This window comes from Camellia sinensis, chromosome 12 (genome assembly GCF_055761805.1).
Source record: "Camellia sinensis isolate YWXY chromosome 12, ASM5576180v1, whole genome shotgun sequence".
Classification (NCBI taxonomy): domain Eukaryota; kingdom Viridiplantae; phylum Streptophyta; class Magnoliopsida; order Ericales; family Theaceae; genus Camellia; species Camellia sinensis.
The window spans coordinates 8994036-9021007 of record NC_138972.1 but is presented as its reverse complement, the minus strand read 5'-3'; the positions used below and the strand labels follow the sequence as shown (position 1 = coordinate 9021007).

The following is a 26972-nucleotide window of genomic DNA, read 5'->3' as shown; positions in this document are numbered from 1 at the left end:
TCTGTATCATGGAATCCACCTACTAAACTCCAACACTAGCATGTGTTGAATTATGTAATGTCAGAGCATTTATTCTATGTTGGTCTGGCATTGCTTGAAAAATGTTGCTCTTCAAAAAAATTTCTTTTTAATTAAAAAAATTCAGATATTTGTAACCCAAAGCTGTAGAAGATGCAAAAAACAGAGTAAAGAGTCATAAAAGACCAAAATGCAAGTATGAATCATCTGAACAATAATCTAGAAGAAAGACATTGAGATTGTGTCAGTTGAAATACAAAACTAAAAGATCTATTGGAACTGTAGCTGTAACTACATTTGTGTACAAACATCTCAAGTTTTTTATCGTTAACATTACAAGAAATTGGAATCATTTGATTGCCATTAACCAGAGGTATTTTCCAGTCTCTGACAAGCCAGAGAAATACTCAGATTTTTCCAGAATTTCTCTGGTGCTGGTAAGTTGTCATTGTTATCCCATTCTAATGTTGCTTACATATTACAATGTGGAATTTTTCCAGTTGAATTTAGTTGAACAATGTTGCTTACCTAATGAATCATAATGATTTGGATGTGAATGAGAAGAAAAGTAGAGAAACTCATCCAGAGAAATTTGGTCCAGAGAAATTTCTCTGGGCCAGAATTTCTCTGACCAATTTTCTCTACACTGAAATTTCTCTGGACTGAAATTTCTCTGGGCCAAATTTCTCTGGACCAATTTTCTCTGGACTGAAATTTCTCTGGATCAAGGTTAAGGGACCTTAGACATTATGAAAATATTGTTGAGGGACCTTAGACATTATGAAAATATTTGGTATCCTTTATGCTATAAAATCATAATACCAGGGACCTTAAAAAAAAAACCCTATATTTTTTAAGACATAATGTTTGAATTTTTTTTTTAAAAAAATAAAAAGATCTCTTTTCATATTTTTTGTTAGCAAACAAATTTTAAAATTTTATTTTCGTTTTTTTAAACTCTTCAGGTTGGGTCGGTCATGTTCTAAATTCCCATTCGGTTGGTTCGGGGAGGGGTACTCGCTCCATATCCATATGTTTTGACAAACACAGTTTAGGTTTTGCACTCTCTCTCTCTTCTCCGACAGCGGCTATCTCCATCGGCTAGATGAGTCTCTCTCTCTTTCTCTCTCTCTGTGTGCATAGTAATTGTTTCTCTGAGATGGGTGTGTTGGAGCTGTGGGTAATCTTCACTTTATCTCTCGTGTTCTCTTCACGAGTTCAAGTTCTGTTTTTCTGATTTTTTATTTTTGCTTTCAAGAAACCCTACTTGGGAATGGTGATGATGCCTGTGTTTTTCGTTTGTTAATTTGTTGGTACTACTTTCAATTTTGGAATGGTAGAACTGTGATTTTGGATTTTTTGGGTTATTGATTTGTGTGAATTGCTGGTTTTTCAAGTAAAGTTCTTTGTCAAATGCAAAGTTTTTTCTTTTGGGATTAATGGGAGAAACGCACTTTTTTTTGTGTGTTTTATTGTTTTCTAATGTTTGTTGAAAGGAAGAATGTAAAGTCATGGATTTAAATTGTAAATTTAATGTTTTCAATTATAATTTATTTATTTATTTTTTTCGATCTGGTAGTTTCACAGTTAATGCCTTGATGTCAATGAGAACATAAAAAATTTGTTACTAAGAAACTGTGCATATATTATGGTAGACAACTATAAGATATATTTTTTTAGATTTTTTTTTAGTGATTTTTTTTTAATTTGTGTTAAGTTTTTTGACTTTGAAGGCCAATCTAGTCTAGAAGAACCTAAAAAATAATATATATATATATATATATATATAAATATATCTAAAGATGAAAAAACTCCTAAAAAAAACTTATTTTATGTTTTTCTGGATTTCTTTGATTTTTTTTATTACATTTTTGATCCGTCTAGTCTAATAAATCATAGAAATGATTTTTTTAAAAAAAATTAAAAATAAATTCACTAAAATTAAAATAAAAAAAATCAACAAAAAAAATATTATAAATGCAAATCCCAAACTCTCACTTAGTAAGGAAAGTGTCTTTATTGCCAATTGCGCGAACAACTTGACATGCCAAGCCAGCTTAGAGAGTCTTCCGGATTTTAAAATTGTATTCAACTCAAAGACCTTTCTTCTAAAATAATAAGCTATTGAGTGTTTTATATTTTGTTTGGTGTGTTTTCAAATGCACAAATTCTTTTTTTTAAGTATTCTTGTATTCTTTTAGCAAGGGTAGGTTTGACTGAATTTTTTTTAATGATTTTTTTGTTTTTTTTGTTTTTTTTTTGTCTTCAATGATTTTTTTTTTTAAAAAAGGTTTTGCATTTCTAGGATCTATTCGACTAGATCAATCGAAAAAATAAAAAAATAATTATACTTTAAGGGCTGTCATAGAAGATGAAATAAGTTTTTTTTTAAACTATTTGATTTGTTGACTTATTTTCGTCTTTAGCGAAACTTTTTTTGAATTTTTTTTATTTTGAATTTATTTATTTATTTTTCATTCACTTGCTAATACAATTTTTTTGAACTCAATTGAATTATGTTTGACGTCTAATTTCTAAGGTAATTTGCGCATGCGCACACACCAAAAAAAAAAAAAAGAAAAAAAAGATAAGGATACTAATAATTCAAACTATTTATTTAAATTTGTACGGCTCCTCTTATTTTTTCTTAACTTTCATCTGAGATATAAACAATATATTTTAAACTATTTTTATAATTTTTTATTCTTTGACACTTTATTTTTCTTTTTATAAATGATATTACTGTTTTACTTTCACTGCATAACCATTTAAGCATGCATTCAAAATTTATTATTTAATAATATTATATTTAAAAACATAAAGTATTATATTTAAAATTTCAAAAATAGAAATCGTGTATAGCACGGATAAAAAACTTTTTTATTAATGTATTTGTTAAAGTCCTAGTATTACTGTTTTGTATGTTTTATATGATCGCTATCATGGATGGATGGGTTAGGTGACTGGTGTGGTGTAAAGCATTATAATTAGGGATTGACTTCTCTCTAGTTGGATACAATCAAGTCCAATCAGTGTTGTTGTGTTCACCACGAATTATACTTGATTGATAGAGTCGCATCTTTGTGTATTCACCATCCGTGAAGAAAAAAAAAATATGATTAACTCAATAATCGTAGCCATCTAATTTCATCAAAATTTTCTTTCAAAAAATGAATGACATTTTTCTTCATGAAAATGAACTTTCTTTAAAAAAAATAAAAATAAATGTTTTAATTTTAAATCATACTTGTCATCATTAAAAATAAATAAATAAACAATTCAAATTACCAAAGTAAGATCCGTGGTAAATATCAAGAATTCAACTGAACCGAACTACACTTCTCTCCAACTCAGTCCCATATAATTACTATTTGTTAACAATTGAGATCACAATTTACTAGCTTTTGCATTTTTATATGGCGTTTATTTTAAATATTTACAGATTTGACCAAAGCTGGTGCCAAATTTGACAATAGATTTGACCGTTGTCAAATTTGGCAGCTACTATAACATGTCATTGGAGAAGTCATTTTTGCCCAAACTGCCATATTATGACTTTGGCAGCTGCTTTAGATTGGAGATGCTCTAAGAAATTAATATAAGAAGACATTCATCAAAATTAGAAAAAATTAAATTCTAGTAAGAATAACTTAAAGTTTTTATAACAACTTGTCTACATTTTCTCTCTTCACCCTTTGCTTTTCAATTTTTCTCTCTCCTCGTTATCCGGTGGTGTGTGTGCAGGTCGTGAAACAGCTTGGAGAAACTCCGGCGACTCTCCAAAAATCACGTCGGAGCCGTAATCGGACTTAGACTAGGGCCGCAAAAAACAAATTGACATGGAAAAATAGCCTGGGAATGAAGCTCAATTACTGAATTGTGAGAAGTATCACTTTTATGCTTATCAATATCCACAGACATATTAAACAATTTAACAACATCAAAACAGATTAATTATTTTATATGTAATCAATAATATAGAACCTGAAACAACCATACCACAGCTACAATCAACTTATTAAAACAAAACACTCGCCATAAATGACTAGTGACATATTTATATATATATTCGTCGGTCTCAAGTCCAAGTGACCTTAACTCATGCTGTCCAAGTGACCTTAACTCGGATCTCACCATGCTGTCCAAGTGACCTTAACTCGAATCTCACCATGCTGTCCGAAAATGTTCTTCTGAGATGTACCGGAGAGTTGAGCAGGTAACTCTGCAGTGCCCTTGGCAATCTCACCGTCGTTATCCATCAGATCCGCCCGAACTATGAGGGAGGAGTTCGATGGCACGGCCACCACAGATCTCGACAACGGGATGGGCTGCTCAGGCCTTACATCTACGTGCTCATCTGATTTCTTCCGGAAGAGCACGCTTTCATTCATCAAGTTTCCATTGCGAGCAGTAAGCAGTCCGTAAACATGGGCCGAGTTTTCCCCTTCCCCACCTCTGTTTACGAACGTAACTTCCACAGTAGCCTCAAACGCATGACTCAACACTACGTAGTTGACCGTCACCGAACCATTCTTGAGAGGAAAGTCGTCGTATAAGGGCTCATCATACTTATTGGGGGTGGCGAGGTAAGGGTTCCACCATGTCTGCTTGCTGCTGACATCATCGTCCGGAGACAATTTGTCCTTATCCTTGAGAGCCACGTCGATGGCGACGCTGTCGTAGGCTAAGATGGATCGAGCTGGGCCAGTCAGCAAAACGGGTTGGCCCGGGCTGATGGATTCGTAATGATCTCTTGATCGGTTGTAGATGGATTGAGAACCCGGTGCGTCGGTGACTTTGATTGTGCCGTAGAGGTTCTCTCCGTCGATGTGGTTGATGCTCACCGAGAACACCTCCACCAACGGTCGCAGGAATACATCATCGGCCATGCGCAGAAGAATCTTTTTATTAATATCAATGAGACTTTAATGCGATATCTACCTATCAATATATTATATAAGGCAAAGAATCTTTTTCTTTGCCTCCAAGTTTTTTTGTCCAACAAGTTTCTTCTTTTCCGAGAAAACCATTTCCTTGCCCACCAAGTTTTCTCACATATGAAAACCCTTTTTCTTGTCCACCAACTTTTCTCTCCTATGATTTATGATTTTTAAAAATATATGTATATTTTTCTATTTCAAAATTTAAAATTATGTGTCATGAAAAATGCTAAACGATTCAACAAAATCTAAAATTTATATATATAAAAAAAAAACTCTTTCAAATGGTTACATTATCTATACTATAACTAACATAATAATCTTTTTCAAAATGTATAAGAACGCTTCTTTCAAAACTCAATATAGTAAGTTTTTAAAATTACATTAAAAAAAATAAAATTATTTTTATTTATTTCCAAACTCACATACTAAGTTTCTTGATTAATTTTTATTTATTATTTAAAAATAAAGTATTTACACACAAGTCTTAATTTATGAACTTATACTCTATTAAGTCTTAATTAAGATTTTTAAACTCTCAAGTCCCATTAGATATCTATATATATTATATAAGGGAAATAATCTTTCTAATAGCAAGACTTGTGAGAGTTCTAAATCTTCGAATTAAATTTTATGATTTTTAAATAATAAAAAAACATTCTATTGGTTAAACTCTCAAGATTTAAAATTATGTGTCATTAAATTTGCTAAACGATTCAACAAAATCTAAAATTCATAAAAATAAATAAATAAATAAATAAATAAATAAATAAATAACCTTTCAAATGGTCACATTATCTATGCTATAACTAACATAGGAATCTTTTTCAAAATGTATAATAACGCTCCTTTCAAAATTCCATTTAAAAAAATAAAATAATTTTTATTTTTATTTATATTTATTTCCAAACTCACATACTAAGTTTCTTCATTAATTTTTATTTATTATTTAAAAATGAAGTATTTACACACAAGTTATGAACTTATACTCCATTAAGTCTTAATTAAGAGTTTTGGACTCTCAAGTCCCATTAAAATTTTAATAGTCAGAATTGTCCTTCAAACAGTGATTGTTTATCATTTATGATTGTCTATAAATGAACATGATAATTTGACATTTATTTTTATTTTTAAAACTTTAAAACATTAACTTTTAAATTGAAAAAAAATTAAAAAAATTATGTGCCAAAAAAAATAAAAAAATAAAAAAACCTTTCAAATGGTCACATTATCTATGCTATAATTAACATAAGAATCTTTTTCAAAATGTATAATAACGCTCCTTTCAAAATTCCATTTAAAAAAATAAAATTATTTTTATTTTTATTTATTTTCAAACTCACATACTAAGTTTCTTCATTAATTTTTATTTATTATTTAAAAATGAAGTATTTACACACAAGTTATGAACTTATACTCCATTAAGTCTTAATTAAGAGTTTTGGACTCTCAAGTCCCATTAAAATTTTAATAGTAAGGTTTTTAGTTGCCAAAAGTAAGGTTTTTAGTTGCCAAAATCTTTTCCCGACTACATATTTTGGTCGCGGGAAAACAGTCAAGGAAGGTTTTGTCGACTAAAAAAAATTTAGTCGCCAAAAGTCCTATAAATGGCTACTAATGTTTTAGTAGGGAAAAATACGAGGTATTGGCGACTAAATATTTTTTAGTAGCCAAAAGTCATAAATTGGCGACTAAATATTTAGTTGCCAAAAGTTTTCAAATAAAATTAATTTTTATTTTCAGTGACTAAAACTTGTAGTCGCCCAAAGTATCATTTATTATTAGCTACTAAATATTTAGTCGCCAAAAAAAATTAATTTTCATATTTTTTTTTAGCTACTAAATTATTTAGTCACCTAAAGTCTCATATATTTTTTACTACTAAATTTTTAGTCGCCAAAACATCTTTGATTTGTTTTTTGCTACTAAATTTTTAGTAGCCAACAAGTTTTATTTTGTTTTTTTGACTACTAAATATTTAGTCACCAAAAACTTTATTTAGTGTTATTTATTTATTTATTTATTTATTATTATTAATTTCTGCACAACCTGTATTTATTTCGTGCAACCTGCCCCTGTATATAAACAAAACAATACATATGTCTATTTCTATTTCATTTTCAACCATCCAAAAATTTGGTCTTGTAACATCAAATTCTATACAAACCAACTATAATTCAACCCAAAATAATAATTCCATACAAACAGATAATCATACAAAAATGATGTCCTCCGTATATAAAAAAGAAATACTACTAGTAATCTATACCACCAAAAAATAACTTCATCTCTGTTGGATCAGCACAAGATGTTTATTACAAGTAAGAGAGAGAGCTCAAATTGAACAGTGAATCAGGAATCTGTCCAGTAAATTTGTTGAAGCTCAAATCCCTCAAAAATTATATAAATCATGGTCAAGTAAATTCATTATATAATAATGTAAATACATTAAAAATATTTGCTTCATTATATATATATATATAATTTTTCAAATAAATTATATATACTTATTGATCGCTGCAAAACAATGATTTGGTCTTGGGAAATAATTTTTTTAAATCATTATTGCTTTTCGTATTTTTTTAATTTTAATAAATATTTTTATATTTTAATTCAATTTTATTTTATTTTCTAGATATATCTAGATTAGGTGCATTTAAAAAGTAAAAAATTGATTCCAATATGAAAAAAATTACTAAAAAATGAAAGATAATTGTAAAAAAAAAAAAAAAAAGTTCTAGAGTTTTGATATTTTTTGTGATTTTTTTGTCTTTTGATAATTTTTTTTTCATATTTGGGTAATTTTTTTTAGATGCACCAAATTTAGATGCATCTAAAATATTAAAAAAATAACTAAAATATGAAAAAAAAAATAAAAAAAATACGAAAAAATAATGACTTTGAAAACTTATTTTTCAAAACCAAACCAAATGGAGCCCTAGTTTGAGTTGGATTATATTTACAAAAATAACATTATCACATCATTCTTGTGAATTTTTTTTTATATAAAATTAACAGAAATTCTATGTGTCCAGAAAAGACTACCAGATTTTTGTCCAAAAAATTTGTGTGGTAGAGATTGAATGGTGTATTGTGGGATCTATACATGGAGGAAATCTAGACAATATGTTAATAATTCTAAATAAAAAATTTAAGTATATAATATTTCTATGAAATTTATGTATGAATATAATTTTTTTTTCTTAATAATGAAATTCTTACCTTCTTCCAAGAAAGCAAGGCCCACGAATTGATTGAAAAAAAGTTATATAAATGATGTACACGTGAAGCTATTTTATTAAAGCATTTTCAACATACCTTTTATATCTTTAAACATAAAAGATTAATCCTCTAAAATTATTTTCCACTCATTTTTTAATATCATTTCTATTTGTGAGAATACATATTCATTCTCCAAATATAGAGAAAGTATAAAAAATAGAGGATAGCCTCTATAATACTATTCACTTTTTAAATACCAACTTTGTCATTAAGGGATTTTCCTTTCAAAATTATATACCAACCACATCCTTTTTAGTTTCGATTAAATGTTATAAAATACAAATCAGCTTGCTTGTTTTCATTTTTCAGAAAATACTTTTCAGAAAATTCTATTTTCTTATTTTTCATATTTTTTTATTTTTACTGATTTTTTTTAATATTTTAAGCAATTTTTTTAATTTTTAGACACACCTAACATAAATACACCTAAAAAGTAAAAAAATTATAAAAAAAATCTTTTAAAAATTCACTAAATATCAAAAATACAAAAAAAAAATACAATAATTCAGTACATTTTTTGTATTTTATGTATTTATTAATTTTTTAAAATATTTTTTCACAAATTTTTTACTTTTTAGATACATCTAACTAAGGTGCATCTAAAAAAGTAAAAAAAATGTTTAAAATTTAAAAAATATTTACTAAAAACAAAAGAATACAAAAACCAAAAAACTCACTTTTCAAAAAATTTAATTCAGAAAACTCAAATCAAACACACTGAATAACTTTTAATATGTACATCTAATTTTTATAAATTTAATATCATTAAAAAGACTTAAATCATACCTTTGAAATGAGTCTAATATTAAATATTTTTAACAAAAAATTGAAAATTAAACATTTAGGAGGAAAATATTTAGAGAAGAAAATGAAGATTTGTGGTTAGAGTTTGAGTCAATAGTGAGATGCTCTATATATATTTTTTGAATAAAGTTTTTATTTTTACCCTCTATTTAAAAGCATTGGATTGGAGATGCTCTTAGGAGGAGGGTCTCTGTACGGATGAAAATTTGTGTCGCCCTCAATCTTGGTTGCTGTGTAAGATTTTTTTTTTTTTTACGTGACAAGAAAATAGAAATGAGATAGTATTTGCTTTCTAGTCCTTTATTTTTTTGTTTTCGGTCCAATTATATTAAATAAATAAATTTTATATGTATGTATATAATTTAATTTGTTAAAAAAAAAAATAGTAAGAACACTAAAAAATTCCTATACATCTCATATTTGACATCTCTATTTCTCTTTTCAAATTTTTTTAACTCTCATTACTTATCAATATTTTTTTCTCTCATATACTATATTATTTATTTTTCATTAGTATCATCTTCTCCTAAATGTGACAAATTACCTTGATACTTTCCCGCCTCCTTCATCTCTGATTTTTGCACCCTGACAAAGTAAAGGATGAGGGACTACAACCCGGCCAAATTGCCATTCCTACTATTGTGGATAAGGCACAACAAGGGTGTTGCTCTCTTTGGTGGGCTCCACTTAAGAATCATTTTAATGATTTAAATCGTTAATTTTGTAAGGTCCGTCAGGATAATTATACACGTAAACAAATAAAAGTAATCAGATATTGATAGCCACATGATCGGATCTATTTGTCTTCAAGGGAAAAAAAAAATTTGAGAATTAAATATCCAACAAGAATGACATGATCATGTGACTATCGATATTCAATTAATTTACTTTGTAACATGCATGATATTTAAGACAAGCTTTACAAAATGACAAATTCAAATTATTAAAATAAATTTTAAGTGGAGCCCACCAATGGGTTCAACATCCCTTGCTTTGCCTCGAAGACCCCTTCTCCACATTGATATTCTTCATCAGTTAGGCTAGTTAGATTTCAATTGTTCACACATGTAATAAAGTGACCGATCAAAAACAATTTTTTAAATTAAAATAGTGAGAAATCCCCCATTTTGGCCACCAAATAATAAAAATTATTTAGAAAGGACTTTTACACCTAGTAGCAAGGACTTTGAAAATTCGAGCCAAACATGTGTTTTGTTCACGTTCGGATCATACCCTGAAATACCTCCAAAACGATGTTGTTTTGGACACTCCCTAGGGGCGTAAATGAAAAGGGCCAAAACGATGTCATTTTGGTCCCTCCCACAAAAAAAAAAAAAAAAAAAAAAAAAAAAAAATCAAAAATCAAAAATCAAAAGGATGAAGCGTATGACAAAAGCCTTCCAATTGAGCGCGAAGCAGGTTCGCGTAGCAGACAGGGGGAGAGAGAGAGAGGAGGGGGAAGAAGACGGACGCAGCGACGAAGACATCCGGCGATTGGCGATTGTAGGAGACCGACTGGCGTCGAGCAATAGCGGAAGAAAAGACGAGCGACAAAGAACCACATTGTCAATATGTTCTTCGTTCTCAACTCTTCTTCTGCTTTTTTCTTGAATATTCACATTAATCAAAGAAATGTAATCAGATTTGATAAATGTGAATAAGAAATTTCAAAATTTTAGGGTTTATGATTTGGGGATTTGAGAAGACAAAATAATATATTTTTGGGGACTCAATCTCACAAGAATGAAAAAATCTTAAACCAAGTGTGTGTTGCTAAGATTTGTACAACTATCTCATGTGCAGTGGGTTTGGATAATAATTGTGTGGTGGAGGTGGTTTTGTAAGGGTTTTTTTTTTTTTTTTTTTTTCAAATATCAATTGCCGGAATGCTTGTGCTGATGATGCCGGAATGCTTGTGCTGATGATTCTGGGTGCATTCATTATTTATTCATACAGTCAATTAGTTTTATGTTACATGATTTGTTGTATGTAAAAGAATTAATTTGAAACATAGAATTGAATTGTAATGTAGTAATTTTATGTGTCCCACATATAATGTAAGTAATTTAAGTATTTATTTAATTGTAATGTAGTTTTCTATGTCATCATTTTTCCTTTTAATTGTTATACATTATTATTGTTGCAGATGAGCAATATGTCTATTCTAATGCCATTCATGTATTCTGCACCTACAAGCTATCGAGCATTGCTTAACAATGCAAGTGGTTATGAGTTCGGGTTACTAGATTCACATGCCTCAAACAATCCTACATGTAGTCAGGTATATGATATGTACTAGTGTAATTTAATTTTTTTTTTTTTTGTTTCATATAAATTGTTAATAATGTTAAGTTTCATTTTCATATTCATTTCAGGCGCCACAGTGGCATGGGCATGATAAAACAGTTGATACATTGAAAGCACATGATCATGATGGAATTTAATGGATTAGAAATTTGTCTTTGTTTCCTTGTGAAAGTTGTTTTTGATGTATTAAGTACTCACTGTTATTTGGGATTTATTAGCGACTTCGTTCTAAATTGTACTCTTACTAGAGTATGCTCGTGCCTGAAGGCACGATATAAATAATTGTGATCAACATACAGTTATAATTTATATGTATCATATTAAAATTTATTATGAAGTCTGTAATTTTTTTGACAAAAATATTGAAAAAATATAAAGAAATACTATTCTTTTTAAAAATTGTAACAATTTTATTTGTATCTTAAGTTTTATAAAACTCAAATAAAATAACAACGAAATAATCCAAAACTCCAGTGATGCATCTCACAGAGAAGCACCGAAATACTCTCATTGCCGGCAAACAAATAATTATTCTATTATTTATACCCATTAATATATATAATACTACCAAATAAATAATTATTATATTGTTTAAGAATTTCAATTTAGTAGTTTGTCCAACAAATAATAAAAGCAAAATAAATTAAGATTTTAAAAATAAAAATAATAATAAATACAATATTTTGATTTCTCAAAAGTCATGGAATTTTCTGACCTCTTCCTGGTTGATGGTGGGTTACCCAAAGCTCTTTCATTTTATTTTTCTTTTATTTATTTATTTATTTATTTATTATTTTAGACTTCACTCTCTATCGCTTTTTCTGCTTGCTTTTTCTGTCCAACCAATCACATTCCGCCCGCATGGTCTTTGTTTTGATGACCCAATTTCCAAAGTCTTTAAAGCTTACAACAACTTGAAAGTGCTCAAAAAGTTCAACTTCTGTCAATAGATTCTTGAAAGTGCTCAAAAAGTTCACCTTCAGATTTTAACACCTTCAAACTACTGATTTATCTGCTAATAGATTCTAACCAAGCAAGTCCCCAGGGTTGATTTGGAGGTTTAAAAATGTATATCCGTGTCTAAATTAATTATAAGATTAAAATATAATTAAATTTAAAAGTATTGATTTAAAATGTAATTTATCAAATTTATTGACTTTGAAATGAATTTTGTAAAAGTACCCAAACATAAATATATTTGCAAAAACACAACTTTTTCTTATTAGAATCAATACTCAACACCTGCAATTCACACATTCCCAAAATAAAATAAAAGAAGAGAATGAATGAAAGATTTTCAAGGAGAAATGAAAATTCAGCAATTGAAACATCAGAAAGCCCAATCTGAAATGAAATTCAATCATTCAATATTTTTTTTGGGTAATTTTCTAATTAAATTTTCTGATTCCTTAACATTGCTATTGAATTGAAACATTTGCAAAAACACAAAAATAAGCAATTGAAACATCAAAAGCCCAACCTGAAATGAATCTCCATCATTAAAAAAAAAAATTTGTAATTTTCTAATTAAATTTTCCAATTACCTAATATTGTTGTTGAAACATTTATAAAAACATACACACATATAGTGGGACCTAATTTAAAATGAATCTCAACTACTCCAATATTTTTCTGACTAATTTTTGAAGTAAAGTTTTCGATTCAATATTTTTTTCTGACTAATTTTTGAAGTAAAATTTTCGATTACCAAACATTTCTGTTGAAACATTTATAAACACATATATATGCATATACCTGACTGATCATGAGAGAAGCTTGGCTCCAATGAAATGCAAAGTAGGCAAGGATGCACCTATCAAACTCCTCAACCAACTTCACATACAGCTCATCAACATTTGGATCATCAGCAAAATACTCATAGATAGTACTCTCACACTCTTTGGATTTTTTGAGGTACTCATATGCTAATTTGCAAAGTTGGGGACATTCACTTCCATATTCAAATCCTATCTGCCTAGCTGATCCATCCCCATTCCCAAAATCCAAAAAACAAAAACAATAAAACATTTTAGTTGTTGTAAAGTGGAAAAACATTATGAAAAAAGAAGAAGAAAAGAAGAATGGAGATGAATAGATTTTTACCGACATAATTGGAGAATCTTTCAAGTTTGGCAACACAGCCAGACTCATTCCTGTCTAACAATGGAACTACGGTTTGATCTTCCAACTGTTTTTGGGGCTTGTCGATGGTAGTAGTGAAACGCAGTGGCAGAGATGACTCCAATGGAGGTTGCAGCCAGGATGTGTGCAAGGATATGCCCATCTAAAGATAGAATTTGAGAGAATATTGTTACTACTGCTGCTGTTACTACTATGAGAGAGAGAGAGGGAGAGAGAGAGAGTATTACCTTTGAGTTGCCTGGTTTTATACATAGTTCAAACCCGAATTGCAACAGACAGAAAATAGTCAATCCAAAAAAAAAATAAAAAATTTGTTTTAAATTTTTTTATCATAGACCACCGTTAAAGCAATCCTATTCATACAGGACTCAATCAAAGATAGTCAGTTAAACACCAAAATCGATCAAAATCATTCAAACAGATCCAGTAGGTAATCCATAAAGTAAAGCTCTCGCAATAATATATAACAAATATAAGTACATCCAATTCGAGAGAGTAAAGTTTGTACGATCGGAATTAAATAAATAAATTAGAACAAAAGAAAGTTCTAAGGTTGAGAATTAGAACAGAAATAAATAAATAAATAAAAATAAAAAATACACATACAACAGAATTAAAAAAACAAAGTTAGTTCTAAGGTTGAGAATTTAACTGGAAAAAAAAAAAAAAAAAACATTACCAACATCTCAATAAATAAACATTACCAACATCTCAATAAACATTACCAAAAAGGGATATGCTAGAATCAGGTCATGGTATTTGACAATAAATAAATAACTAAATAAATAAATAAATTTTAAAAAAATAAAAATAAAGTGAGAAGTTAAGTTTTCAATAACCTAATTGATGTTTTCATGATTTTCAAAATAGGAAAAATCAGCTCATGAAATAAAATTAATTCTAACATTTCTAAACAACCAAATAAGCATCAAAGGAAAACGAAAAAATTGAACACAATGAACATAATCCACAACTACCTCTTTGGTAGCAGATGAATAACATCTCAACGCGGATACTGCAGGCTGCTGTATCCTTTGCAAGGATTGTTCTAAAATCTGAAATTAAATACTATCTATTAGATGCAAAAAAAATCTTCCTTTTTCAAAATCAAAACATACGATTGAAAGACCTACCGGAACAGGAAATCCTCCAGCTCCAAGTTTTTGCCTTGCAATCCTCCATATCCTCACAAATGAACTAAATACATACATACATACATAGTCCACATACACAAAGAAACCATAAAATTAAGCAGATAATATCTCCAAATCAGAGGCAAAACAAAATATTATACATAGTTCAAACCCGAATTGCAACAGACGGAAAATAGTCAATCAAAAAAAAAGAAAAAAGAAATTGAGACTCAATCAAAGATAGTCAGTTAAACACCAAAATCGATCAAAATCATTCAAACAGATCTAGTAGGTAATCCATAAAGTTTTTCTGAATATAGCCATGAATTGAAAACACAAATATATAAATAAATAAATAAATAAAAATAGAATTTATTGGGGAAAATACAGCTTTGATGGACGATAGCGATGTTTCGGATGGACATGGAACCCAAGAAATGTGTTCTGATGAAGTGCAGACTCTTCCAATTTTGCAGAAATTTGAACAAACATATTCTAAATAAAGCCAATTACAAACATATACATACACAAACAGATATTGTTTATGCTCTATTCTTACTGCTTGATCACAACCCATAAGCTTCAACTTGAGGACATAAATGCATTACCAAGACATAAACAAATGAAAAATTACAAAAAGAAATTTCTCAGAGAAAAAACAGCTATAAGTCTCCACAGTCCTTACATATCACATCAAATGTTGCCAAAAAAAAGTAGAAGTGTACCTAAAATAGGCTATGATCTCATATTCATCTCCATAATTATTAAATCCATCTATATCTATTAACTCTTTAACTTAGAAAATATTGACATTTGTATTCCTTCGAATATTATTAAACTAAATCAAGAGATTTCCCAATTGGCCTATAATAAAATCAGCCACTTGACTCAATGCAGAAAGAGGTTTCCAAAACCATTTCCAGTATTTCTATTCCATTCTGGATATTGACAATGACAGAAAACTCTTCCCTCAGTAAACATTGTCCTCAAGCAAGCATCATATATGATAAAAAATTATGTCGTTAAGTAATGTAATGCAAACCAAATAAGCTCAATTGGACCTGGAGATTTCATGTTCAGGATCAAACAAATAGCATTATTAAGATAAGAATCCGTTATCCAATTGCAAAACAATCCATCTTTTGTAATGAAGTGGAGTCCCACAAACATCAAACATTACAAATTTACAATGATCATTATATCATAAACATTGTATCTGAAACAACTGATCAACCATCCAATTTTCACATGATGATAAATGTGCCACAATAATCAATGTAATGCTGAAAGAAAAAAGTCACCTGATCAATCTGCCTTGTAGTGGGCGTGATTTTACTCTCGACAGCCTTAATTAAATCATTGTAATAGCTCTCAGGCACCGTAGATTTCTTCTTAGCCGCCCCGGAGAGCGAAAACCAGACCTTAGGCCGTAAAACCGCCGGAATTCCCTTCCTTATGAGATTCTTGAGCGTAATTGCATTTGCTAAAGCTGAAAATCTAAGGGAAGCTTTAAGGGTGGAAGAAACATGAGTCTGCAAATACCAAGTTCAGGTAAATCTTGAAATTTATACTCTTAAACATTGATTTCAATGACATATTTGGTTATAAATTTCTTGTAGTTTTCTCTAATTTTTATTTTTTGTTTCAGAATTTAAAGAAGGAGCATGCAGCTTTATGCAATGAAGTGAACGGCATCAATTAGATGTTCAAACATAAATAGCAGTGGAGAATCTCATTTCCAATAACCCTGTGGGAGCATAAAATGCATAGCCACTACAAATTAAATTTGCTCACCTTCAATTTGTAGAATTTGGGAGAGCTGTGTCTCTGCTAGCGACCAGAGCGTCGAACAAATTTTAAAATCTACAACAACACATTTCAATTTCAATTTTCTTTTTTTTCCCTTTACAAAAAACCCTAAAAAAAAAAAATCCCAAATTCTACAACAACAATAACAGATTTAACTTTTATTTTTTTTGCCCCCTTAAAAAAATCCAAAAAAAAAACCTAAATTCTACAACAACAGATTTCAATTTGTAGTTATATACCTGTAGGTTGGAGTCGCTGGGTCGGGTCACAGATAGAATCTGGCTGGTCGAAGAGAGAGAGTCGAAAGAAGACAGATCTGTCGACAAAAGACAGAGCGTCGACAGAAGAGAGTCTGGTGGGACTGAGCAGCGAGAAGCGAGTCAGGCGAGAGACTCGATCGTCGGAGAGAGTGACTCGACTCGATCGTCGAATGGAGGGAGGCTCGGTCGGTGACAGCCTCGGTCAGGTCGAAGAGAAGGGTTGTAAGGGAAGGAGGAGTAGCGTAGCGAAGAGGGAGGGTGGGTATCGAAGGGTTGGGTATCGAAGAGGGAGGGTGGGCATCGAGGGGTTCGAAGGGTCTTCAATGGCTGTGGTGATTAGAGACACTGTGACAGAGAACGTGGGAGAGAGGGAGAACGTGGGAGAGAGGGAGCTGAAGAGAACGTGCTTGGGGACGTGGGAGAGAGGAAGAGATGAACTCAAACGGGTGGGAAAATGTATATAGACCATTGATCTAAACTCAGGATTCATCTTGGCCGTTAAAACCAAATGTATCTCTGTTACATTTGGGACATTTTCAAAAACAGTCCTCCCTTATTATATAGATTTTTTCTAGGTGATCTCTGGTTGCAATTTTGGGTTATGATTTTGAGGATTGACACAACTTTTTTGGTACCATATAGTAAAGTAGTATTTGTCAATTTACATAAGCAGTGGCTCAACAGAGATATGAAATTACAAAAGCAAAATGGGTAATGTCTAGCACATTGGTATTGTTTAGTAACGTAAATAGTAGCTTAATATAAACATACAGGTGCAGAAACAAAATAGTTGTTCAATGGAGAGTTTTATATTTGGGGAGTTTTTGCTGAAGGTCCACCTGTTTCAATATTTGTGGCAACAGCAGTAGCAGTATCTGAGGGAAATACCTTTAGAGGTGTTTTAGATCAATTGAAGAAGATATTTCATGCTACAGAGGTGTTTTAGATCAACTTTTAGCAGTGTGTCCTGTTATAATATCAACATTGGTTTAGCTGTGTTATTCTGTGACATGCATTGATAGTTTTAGTTGGTTGTGACTTACAACAATCAAAGGAGAGGTTCCTATGACTCTTCCAGCAGAAAATGATTCATCCAATAAATCAAGATTTTTATCAGTTATTATTCTTCCTTTTGTCACTAGGGATTCATGGCAGCCACATCTTTTTTTGTCATGCATGTGCAAGTCAGACTCACACGATCTCTTCTTTGTTATGAATAATGTATCCTTATAGTTTTCAAATTTTGAGTGGGGATGATCTTGCTAACTCATAATATTTGTTGGAAAGGAAAAAATTAAAAATTTAGACCAGATCATTTCAGCTATGGTTAGCAACAATTGCATTTTGTTTCAAGTCAATTTTTCTGGTAAAGTAGTTGTTATGCTGTGCAAAAATGGGTGGAAGAATATTCTACCTATTTGAGAGGGAAATTGACCTAACCATGCCCTTTGACCATCCCGTCTTGAACTCAACTTGATATCATGTTAAGTCTTAGGGCAATGCTTGAAAGGGAAATTTAAATATGTTATACAAATACATAATATATCTATCTAAAAGTTAAGATATATATAAACGCAATTAATAAAAGTAATAACACTGTTATTTGTGGGAGCCAGAAAAATATTTATATCAGCTTAATGAGGCTAATCCAAATAAGGCCTATAATGAGTCCAGCCCAAACAAATATCCTCTATCCCCTATAAAAGGAGGACACCCCAGACACGAGATATGCTTTTCCTCTACACTCTACACACAACACTCTTTACTATTCTTTCTCTTCGTAGATTCTAACTTTGTCATCGCAGTATCCTCGGGCAGTAACTCCGGTTGGGTGACATCAATCATATTTATCTCTTGCAAGTTCATGGGATTATCTTCGTTGAATCTCAGCAACAGTTCATGTAAGGGATTATTTTAGATCTCATAATTGGCGCCGTCAGTAGTAAAGAGAGATGAAAGCTAATCAGATATTTTGATACCCTAAAGGTTTACATCTTTCTAAGTCATTGCTTGGTTACAACAAAAGAGAGTCTAACTTTATACAAATAAAGCCCTTGGCTATACAAAAGGAAATACAACAAAAGAAGCTTTTGCTCCAAAGTCTCTCCAAGCTATTGCCTTGGCAAAAGCATATCACCAACACTTGAAAATGATTTTTTCCAAAATAGGGTGAGCTAAAGCCCAGTAGAAACAATCTGACACAGTATATGGGTCTTAACAAAGATATAAGTACAATGTGCATTTATAATACCAGTGAGAAAACGTTTATATTTTATGTTATCATAAAGTACGAAAATTCATAACTCAATCCTTTTTACTTCCCGTCAATTCAAGTTAAATCATTTCATCTCAATTCATGAGCCAAATTCATTATCTTTCAATCAACCCATCTGAGACTACAACTCAGTGGTTCCCAAATTAACACAATTATCACACAAACATTTCAATTTGTCATTTTATGAAAATTTCGTCCGCAGGATCGACACCCATGTATATGAGCGGTTTCAGGTCTTTCACCTAGGACACACAAGCCAACTTAGTTTCAATGGAGTCCATCCCCTAACAATGGAGTACATCCCCTTTCTCCTCCCAAACAATTATACATATACAATGTATTTAAAACTTAGTCATATTCAATGACAACTAACAAGAGATTAGTTTCAATTTACCCAATCCTCATGCAATTTCTACAACAATCATAACTATCCTCCACCGATAGCCCAATACAGATATTTTCTAAATAGATATTCAATCTCAAGACAGATAATTTATTCAAATTCCCATAGGTGTGAGGTAACACATGTCCAACTCCATCATTTATACTAACATCCATCCAATTTCATATTTATAATATCAATTTCATTTATTTATACAAAATAAACATTTGAAGCATTTAGGGCAAACTCCATTTTTTCCCCCAAATATCAACCAAATGCCAAAATCAACTATGTTGACACAATATAGCCTCATATTCAATCCAATAACCATTTATAGCTCATTCACTTAGAAACCTCTCTTTTGATATAATACTCAAACCCTAGGTTTGTTCACCATACCCCAAATTCCACCATTGTTACACAACATCCCATAACTAAGTTAAAAGCCATATAAAAGTGTAGAAAGTTCTTACCTCAAAGAGAGAAGACGAGCCAAGCAAGGGTGGAACTTCAGTGACACTGGAACCAAGTTCCAATCGGATCAAAACGGAGCTTTAGGAATGCTCTAACTTTTTCTCAAAGGCACTAGGGTGGAGAACCCAATGGATCTAGGTAAAAATGTAGAGAGAATGTGATTTTTAGAGAGAGAGAAAGCCTCAAGATCTAGGTTTTTGGAAATTTTTAGAGAGAGAGGAATGAAAAGGTGAAGTAAAAAGGATTGAGTTATGAATTTTGGTACTTTATGATAACATAGAATATAAATGTTTTCTCACTGGCATTACAAATGGACACTGTACTTATATCTTTGTTAAGACCCATATACTGTGTCAGATTGTTCCTACTGGGTTTTGGCTCACCCTATTTTGGGAAAAACTATTTTCAGGTGTTGGTGATATGCCTCTGCTAAGGCAATAGCATGGAGGGACTTTGGAGCAAAAGCTTCTTTTTGTTGTATTTCCTTTTGTATAGCCAAGGGCTTTATTTGTATAAAGTTAGACTTTTTTTTGTTGTAACCAAACAATGACTTGGAAAGATGTAAGTCTTTAGGGCATCTAAATATCTGATGAGCTTTCATCTCTCTTTACTACTTGCAACACATGCTATAGATTCAAGATGAACTGTTTATGAATGTACATTGTATATGTCACTTTTGTATAACTGTACGGGGAGGAAATAATTCTCCTCGTATAATCCTGTTGACCAAGTCCACGCTCCTCCATACGACGTCGCTTTATCACCTGAAAACACAAACGTGAGCTAGCCGGCGGGTGTGTGCCGGAAACCTCTCCGATGCCTAAGTCAGTAAGCTTGACAAATAGACAAAGTTTTATGTTCTCAGAAAGAATTATGTTCAATTACCTCCTCCAAGGTGGTGCTTGTGAGCTTTTTTAGGTTTCGAGTGGCATAATCCTAGTAGGACTTTTATTTCTCCATGCAGAGTCCTCCTAGGATTCATACTCCTAAGGATAATGCTTATCCTTTTACACCCTCCCCCACTGCTTAAACCAAGTGGGATGGTTTTCACTTTGGCCGAACTACTATATGACCGAAATAAGCTTGGCTACGCAGAGCCACAAAGAAGGCCGAACTGTCCTTAGCTCGGTCTTCTCCTCCAACTCCTTATCTCGGCTTTCCCCTGTTCAACCATGGTGTGTTTAGATCAAACTTCCAAGTAGCAGGTTCTGACCGACCTAACCATAATATGTCACGACCGGACTAAATGCAAGGCCGGACTCACTTCAAACTGCCACCGGATCGGAGTTGCTTTACACATTCTTGAACCGGAGTAACCACACCTCTCCTGGGCCGGAATAACTTCACTTCTCCTGGGCCGGAGTATCTATACCTCTACTGGGCCGAAATAACATTACGGCTTCTTACAGATTCCTTCACATTTTGGGCCGCAGGCCCCAACTCACAGCTCGGCCCAATTCTTTCCCAAAAATTACCCTCTCAATTGCCCCTTAATTTCATCTGCATAGCATGATTGAGATTACAAATCCTTCAACCGAGCTGAAGTTCTACAAGCCTTTCCAGCCGAGATAAAAACACTTCAGTGTATCCAGCCGAGCTAGTTTTACTCCGAACTCTGCTTTATCCGGTCAAAACGTCTCTTCAATCACGACTATAACGCTTCCCTTTCCCTTGCCACGTGACGGGCTCTGATAGGCCGTGAGCTGTTATCACGCCGCCTTTGTACTTCGAACTTTTTGAACAGTCCCGCCCCTTTTTGCCGCTTTTTTCTCTCTCCTCTTTCACAAAATAGCCTTTCTTTCTCTTGAATCATTCACATTCCATTCTTCATCTTCTCTCTCTGTGTTCTTGCTGTTCGTGTTCTTCCTTCACCTTTGAGAACTGATTTTGCTGCCACTTTCCCATCATCAGGTCCCTCTTCTTCCACCTGGTAAGTAGACTCACTTTGCTTCCTTTATTTCATCTGCATAGTTTTGTTTTGCATGTTTTTTGCAAACATTTTCTTTCATTTTTGACGCTTCGCTTCTGTACTTTTATGAAAAAATAATAGCAGAGCTCATACGTGTATGAACCCCTGTAAAAAACTTGCTTTAGATCCAAAATTAGGTAGCAACCGAACTAGAATCCTGTTTGCATTAAATAGGTAGATCACTGTAGTCAATAACCGAACTAGAACTTGAAAGTTTCAAAGAGTTACCAGAGCCTGACTCACTTCAGCCGAAATAAGATCACCGAGTTTTGAATATATCAAACTAGGAACCTCGGTTCTCAACCGAACTAAGCTTTTGGGGCCAAGCAGGCTTTCTTAGTTCCTAAACCGAACTCAGAAAGCCGCCCGTAGAGGCTTAACCGAAGTAACTTTATTCATACTGTAACCGATTTAGGCCTTGGGGCTAAACCAGGTTTCTTAGTTTTTTAGACCGAACTCAGAAAGCTGCCCCCAGACGTTAAACCGGTCTACCGAGCAAACTGCTCAAACCGAGCTACCAAACCTTTTGATGAACTGAGATAGAACCAGTTTTTTGAGGCCGAAGTAGGGCTCTTATACCTTGCTTTTAAATTGTAGCACGGTCCAACGATCAGTGCTTTAACCCCCTCTGTTTTCTACTTTGCAGACTTAGGTTACCCAGGCACTCCTGCGTGCGCTCAACCGAGCTACTGAGCACGATTTTTGCACCGATATAAATTATAAGTAAATTATACATCAGATGGGTAAGTATAGGTATCTAGTTGAGACCCCTGGTGGTATGGCCGAATTTAGGAAGGATTACCATATTCCTGAAGACGTCCATCTGATGTTAGCTGAAAAAGATGTTATTCCCTGGGAAAAAGAAGGCTACGCCCCTTTTACCCTTCAATCCATAATAGAAACCGGACTACGGTTTCCTGTCCAACCGCTGATCTGTGAATTTCTTAGGCAGACTAGATTATGCCCCACCCAACTGTCCACCAATACATATCGCATTATAATGGGAATAGCCGCATTGAACCACCAAACCGGACTAAACCTCGGCCTGGCCGAAATTTTCCATCAATACTCCATCGGCTCAAAAGATGCTGGGTGGGTCTATTACCTTAGGATTCGCCGCCGCCGCCGAGAGAAGATAGTTAAACACACACCGAACAAAGATCTTAACGACGATGATTTTTTCTGGGTCTTTGGGAACTTTGAGGATTTTCAAGCCCAAATTCCTGGCCGACCTATAAATTGGAAAAAGGGAAAGCCCGATAATTTAACTTCGGTCTTCTTCCTTGTATGTTATTTCGGTTTTTTTGGTCTATTAACTGAACTAACACTTCTCTTTTTGCAGATTTCGCCCACCTCCGTTCCCTATATAGCTATCCCAACCTTGCGATTTTGTGAGCCGCACTACGGTGTAAAGAAAGGAGTTGGGCCAAGCTTCTAAACTTTGAACCGACCTACCGGTATAGCGGTCGTCGAAAGGCCCGAGTGACCGATTTCCTTCTAGAGGAAGCACCTGAACCGGACCCAAACTTGCCCGAAATACGACTTGTCCCATTAACAGCTGAAGAAGAGATGGCGAAGAAAAGCAGAGTGAGGGCCCTTCTGACCGCAACAACCAGGGCCGAAGTGCAACCATCCTTAGAAACGCAGCCTGCCGTTGTGGCCCTCCCTTCTCAGCAACCTTCTTCATCTCGTCCTTCCAAACGTGCCCGATCTACATCGACCGAACAGCAACTTGTTGATGAGGTTGAATCCATCCCCCAAAGTCCTCAACCTGCCCTCCAACCGGAGCAAACTGACCGAGCTGAATCTCCGAAGTGGGCTCCGCCGCTGACCTTCAACGACCGAGACATCAAAGCTACTGACTCGGTTGTGGCTGAAAAAGATCACCAATTGGCCTTTAACCTGGCCAAAAGTGTGTGCCTCCCCAAGGACATGGAGCACCACTTAAAGCAATTAAACACCGAAATGAAGTCAATCCGGTCCACATCGAAGTCCATGATCTTGGTAAATAGCTCTGTCCGTTTCTTTTGTCTAGTTTCCAACTTTTACTTCGGCTTAAGAGAAGTCTTTGTTTTGTCAGGCCTTACAGAAGAACAACATTACTTACAAGAAAGTCCAAGAACTCAGAAAAGCCACTAGGCAGGCAATGGCTGAAGCCGAAGCAAAAGCAGCCGAGCTAGAAGAAGCCGAAAAGAAAATGGCCGAGCTACAAGCGGAGAACGGCCGTCTTGCCGATCTGGTTAGTTCGGCGGAGGCAAAAAGGCAGAAAGCGGCCATTGCTATGAAGGACAAATACCTGCGTGAGCTGGTAAAACTTGAAAAGAGAAAAGATGCCGAAATAAGCCAACTAAAAAAGAGCGTGTAGGAAGCCGAAAAGGAGGGGTACAAGCAAGGTTACAAGAAGGCAGAAGACGCCTATGTCAAACAATGTGACGCCGCCAAGGAGCTGTTCTTCAAGTGCGGCTGGAGGGCGGTTGTGGAGAAGCTCGGTCATGATCAACAGACCGAGGTTTTCGACCCTCCAGCTTACTTTATACCGAAGTCCCTTGCGGAATATGCAGACGCCTTGCAACAAGAGTTTCTGGAGGACTCAGATTCTGATGACTCCTCTGCTCCTGAAGACATTCCGGTTGTTAGTGCAGACCCATCACTTCGGTTGGAGCCCATGGTGGATGACCTACCTATCGAACAGCCAAATGAAACCGTGGTTCCAACCGAAAGCATCCTGGCAACCGAGAGTGAACTGCCTCTTGCAACCGGCCTTCAAGTTGCTGGTGACGCGGCTTTTGACGCCGAAATTGAAGAACTTTTTTCCTGATTGTGTACTTTTTCTTTGTTGCTTTTTGCCGTTGTAACCGAACTATGAACCTCCTTTGTAATAGTTTCAATGAATGAAAAATTTTGCTTCAACTCTTGTTCCGGTTCTGATATGTATGCCTGTACTTTGTAATGCTTCAGTTACTCCAACTGTTATTTCGGTTTTAGGTGGTTAAACTATGCTTGCCAGCCAACCACTCCTTAGCCGATATATTTATTTCGGCTGAGGAGTACAAAGTGTTTAATCCAGCCAATCCAATTTCAGCCAAACCCTTACTTTGGCTGAGGAGTAACAAGAGTTGGTTTATTCCAGCCAACCACTCTTCAGCCTTGCACTTACTTCGGCTGAAGAGTAACAAGTGTTGGTTTATTCCAGCCAACCACTCTTCAGCCTTGCACTTACTTCGGCTGAAGAGTAACAAGTGTTGGTTTATTCCAGCCAACCACTCTTCAGCCTTGCACTTACTTCGGCTGAAGAGTAACAAGTGTCGGTTTATTCCAGCCAACCATTGAAGTTAGTTTTTCCAGCTAACTTATAGTATTTGGTTATTCCGACCAAATGTCCTGCAGCCTGGATCCTTATCCTGGGCTTAGGAAGGGTGTTGGTTTATTCCAGCCAACCACTCTTCAGCCATACCCTTACTCCGGCTGAAGAGTAAAAAGAGTTGGTTTATTCCAGCCAACCTCTAAGTTAGTTTTTCCGGCTAACTTAGAACAATGTTTGGTTATTCCGACCAAAACGTCCTGCAGCCTGGATCCTTATCCTGGGCTTAGGAAGGGTGTTGGTTTATTCCAGCCAACCACTCTTCAGCCATACCCTTACACCGACTGAAGAGTAAAAAGAGTTGGTTTATTCCAGCCAACCTCTAAGTTAGTTTTTCCAGCTAACTTAGAATAGAATGCTTGCAATATACTTAATCTTTACTAAAGCTAACTTTTACAAGGAACAACTTGTGCTAAAAAGAATTTCTCATTTTATTGAAGGAAGAAAAAATTACATATGTTTGAAAAAGAAAAGCTAAAAGTAAAATAACTTGAGATTGGCCGTATTCCATGGCCTAGGGATTGCCTTGCCATCCTTGTCTTCTAGGTGGTATGCCCCTTTGCCTGCTAACCCAACCACCTTATAAGGACCTTCCCAATTTGGGCCTAACTTGCCGTCTCCTGGGATCAAGGTGTTTCCCATTACTTTGCGTAGTACCCAATCCCCAATCTTGAATTGTCTTGGATGCACCTTTTTGCTGTATTTTCTGATTAACTCTCGTTGGTATGAGGCGATGTGGACTAGTGCTCTTTCTCTTCTTTCTTCTGCAAGGTCGAGTTCTAAGGCTATGGCTTCTCCATTTAAGTCTGGATCAAAATTTTCGCTTCGAATTGTGGGGAGGCCAACTTCTAGTGGGATCACTGCTTCCATTCCATAGGCTAAGGAGAATGGTGTTTCTCCAGTTGATCGCCGAGGCGTGGTGCGGTAAGCCCATAAGACATGAGGAAGTTCATCTGCCCACTTGCCTTTTGCTTTCTCTAGCCTTTTCTTGAGTCCATCCAAGACGACTTTATTTGATGCTTCAGCTTGCCCATTTGCTTGAGGATATGCCGGTGTAGAATTATAGAACTCTATCTTATACTCTTCACAAAAGCTTCTGAAGATTCTGCCGTCGAATTGAGTACCATTGTCTGAGATCAGTGCTTTTGGTATGCCAAACCGAGTGATAATATTCTGCCAAACAAACTTCTTCACGTCTTTTTCTTTGATTGACGCCAATGCTTCTGCTTCCACCTACTTTGTGAAATAGTCTGTTGCTGCGAGAAAGAATTTTCTGCCCCCGGGCGCTGTTGGAAGTGGTCCTACTATGTCCAAGCCCCACATTGCGAAAGGCCATGGGCTAGTTAATGGTAGGAGTTCTCTTGCTGGTTGATGTATTTGGTGCGCGAATTTTTGGCATTTCTCACACTTCTTCACATATTTCTCTGAGTCTGCTTGCATATATGGCCACAAATATCCTTGTGAAATATCCTTGTGAAATAGCCCTGTAAGCGAGCGACCTTCCCCCTTGATGACTTCCACACACCCCTTCGTGTATTTCGAACAAGAATGCTTCTACTTTGCTGGGATGAACGCACTTGAGGTAAGGCCCAGAGAATGACTTCTTGTATAATGCCAAAGATGGAGATAGCCAAAATCGCTGCGACTTTGCCCTTATTCTGTTGGCTTCTTTTTTCTCTTCTGGTAGGATGCCGTCTTTTAGGAACAGGATGATGGGATCCATCCAAGAAGGGCCTAATTCTGTGCAGCATACTTCTTCTGCTTCGGGGTCTTCTATGCTTGGTCTTGGTAAGAAGTCGATGAGTAATGGATGAAG

At 34.1% G+C, this 26972-nt stretch overlaps 1 protein-coding gene across 2 annotated transcripts in view; it reads right to left on the bottom strand.

Annotated features, from left to right (window-relative positions):
• Nucleotides 1–3948: 3948 nt before the first annotated feature.
• Nucleotides 3949–26972, bottom strand: part of LOC145804385 (uncharacterized) — an 81811-nt gene continuing 58787 nt past the window's right edge. The window contains exons 2-3 of one of the 2 annotated variants that reach the window (XM_082898077.1): nt 4170–4919; nt 3949–4111 (exon numbers count right to left, since the gene is read on the bottom strand). In XM_082898077.1, the coding sequence (XP_082754203.1) occupies nt 4097–4111; nt 4170–4907 (753 nt within the window). In that variant the 5' untranslated portion in view covers nt 4908–4919 and the 3' untranslated portion in view covers nt 3949–4096. Of the gene's footprint in view, nt 4920–26972 lie in introns of both variants that reach the window. The other variant, XM_082898076.1, reaches the window with a different exon arrangement.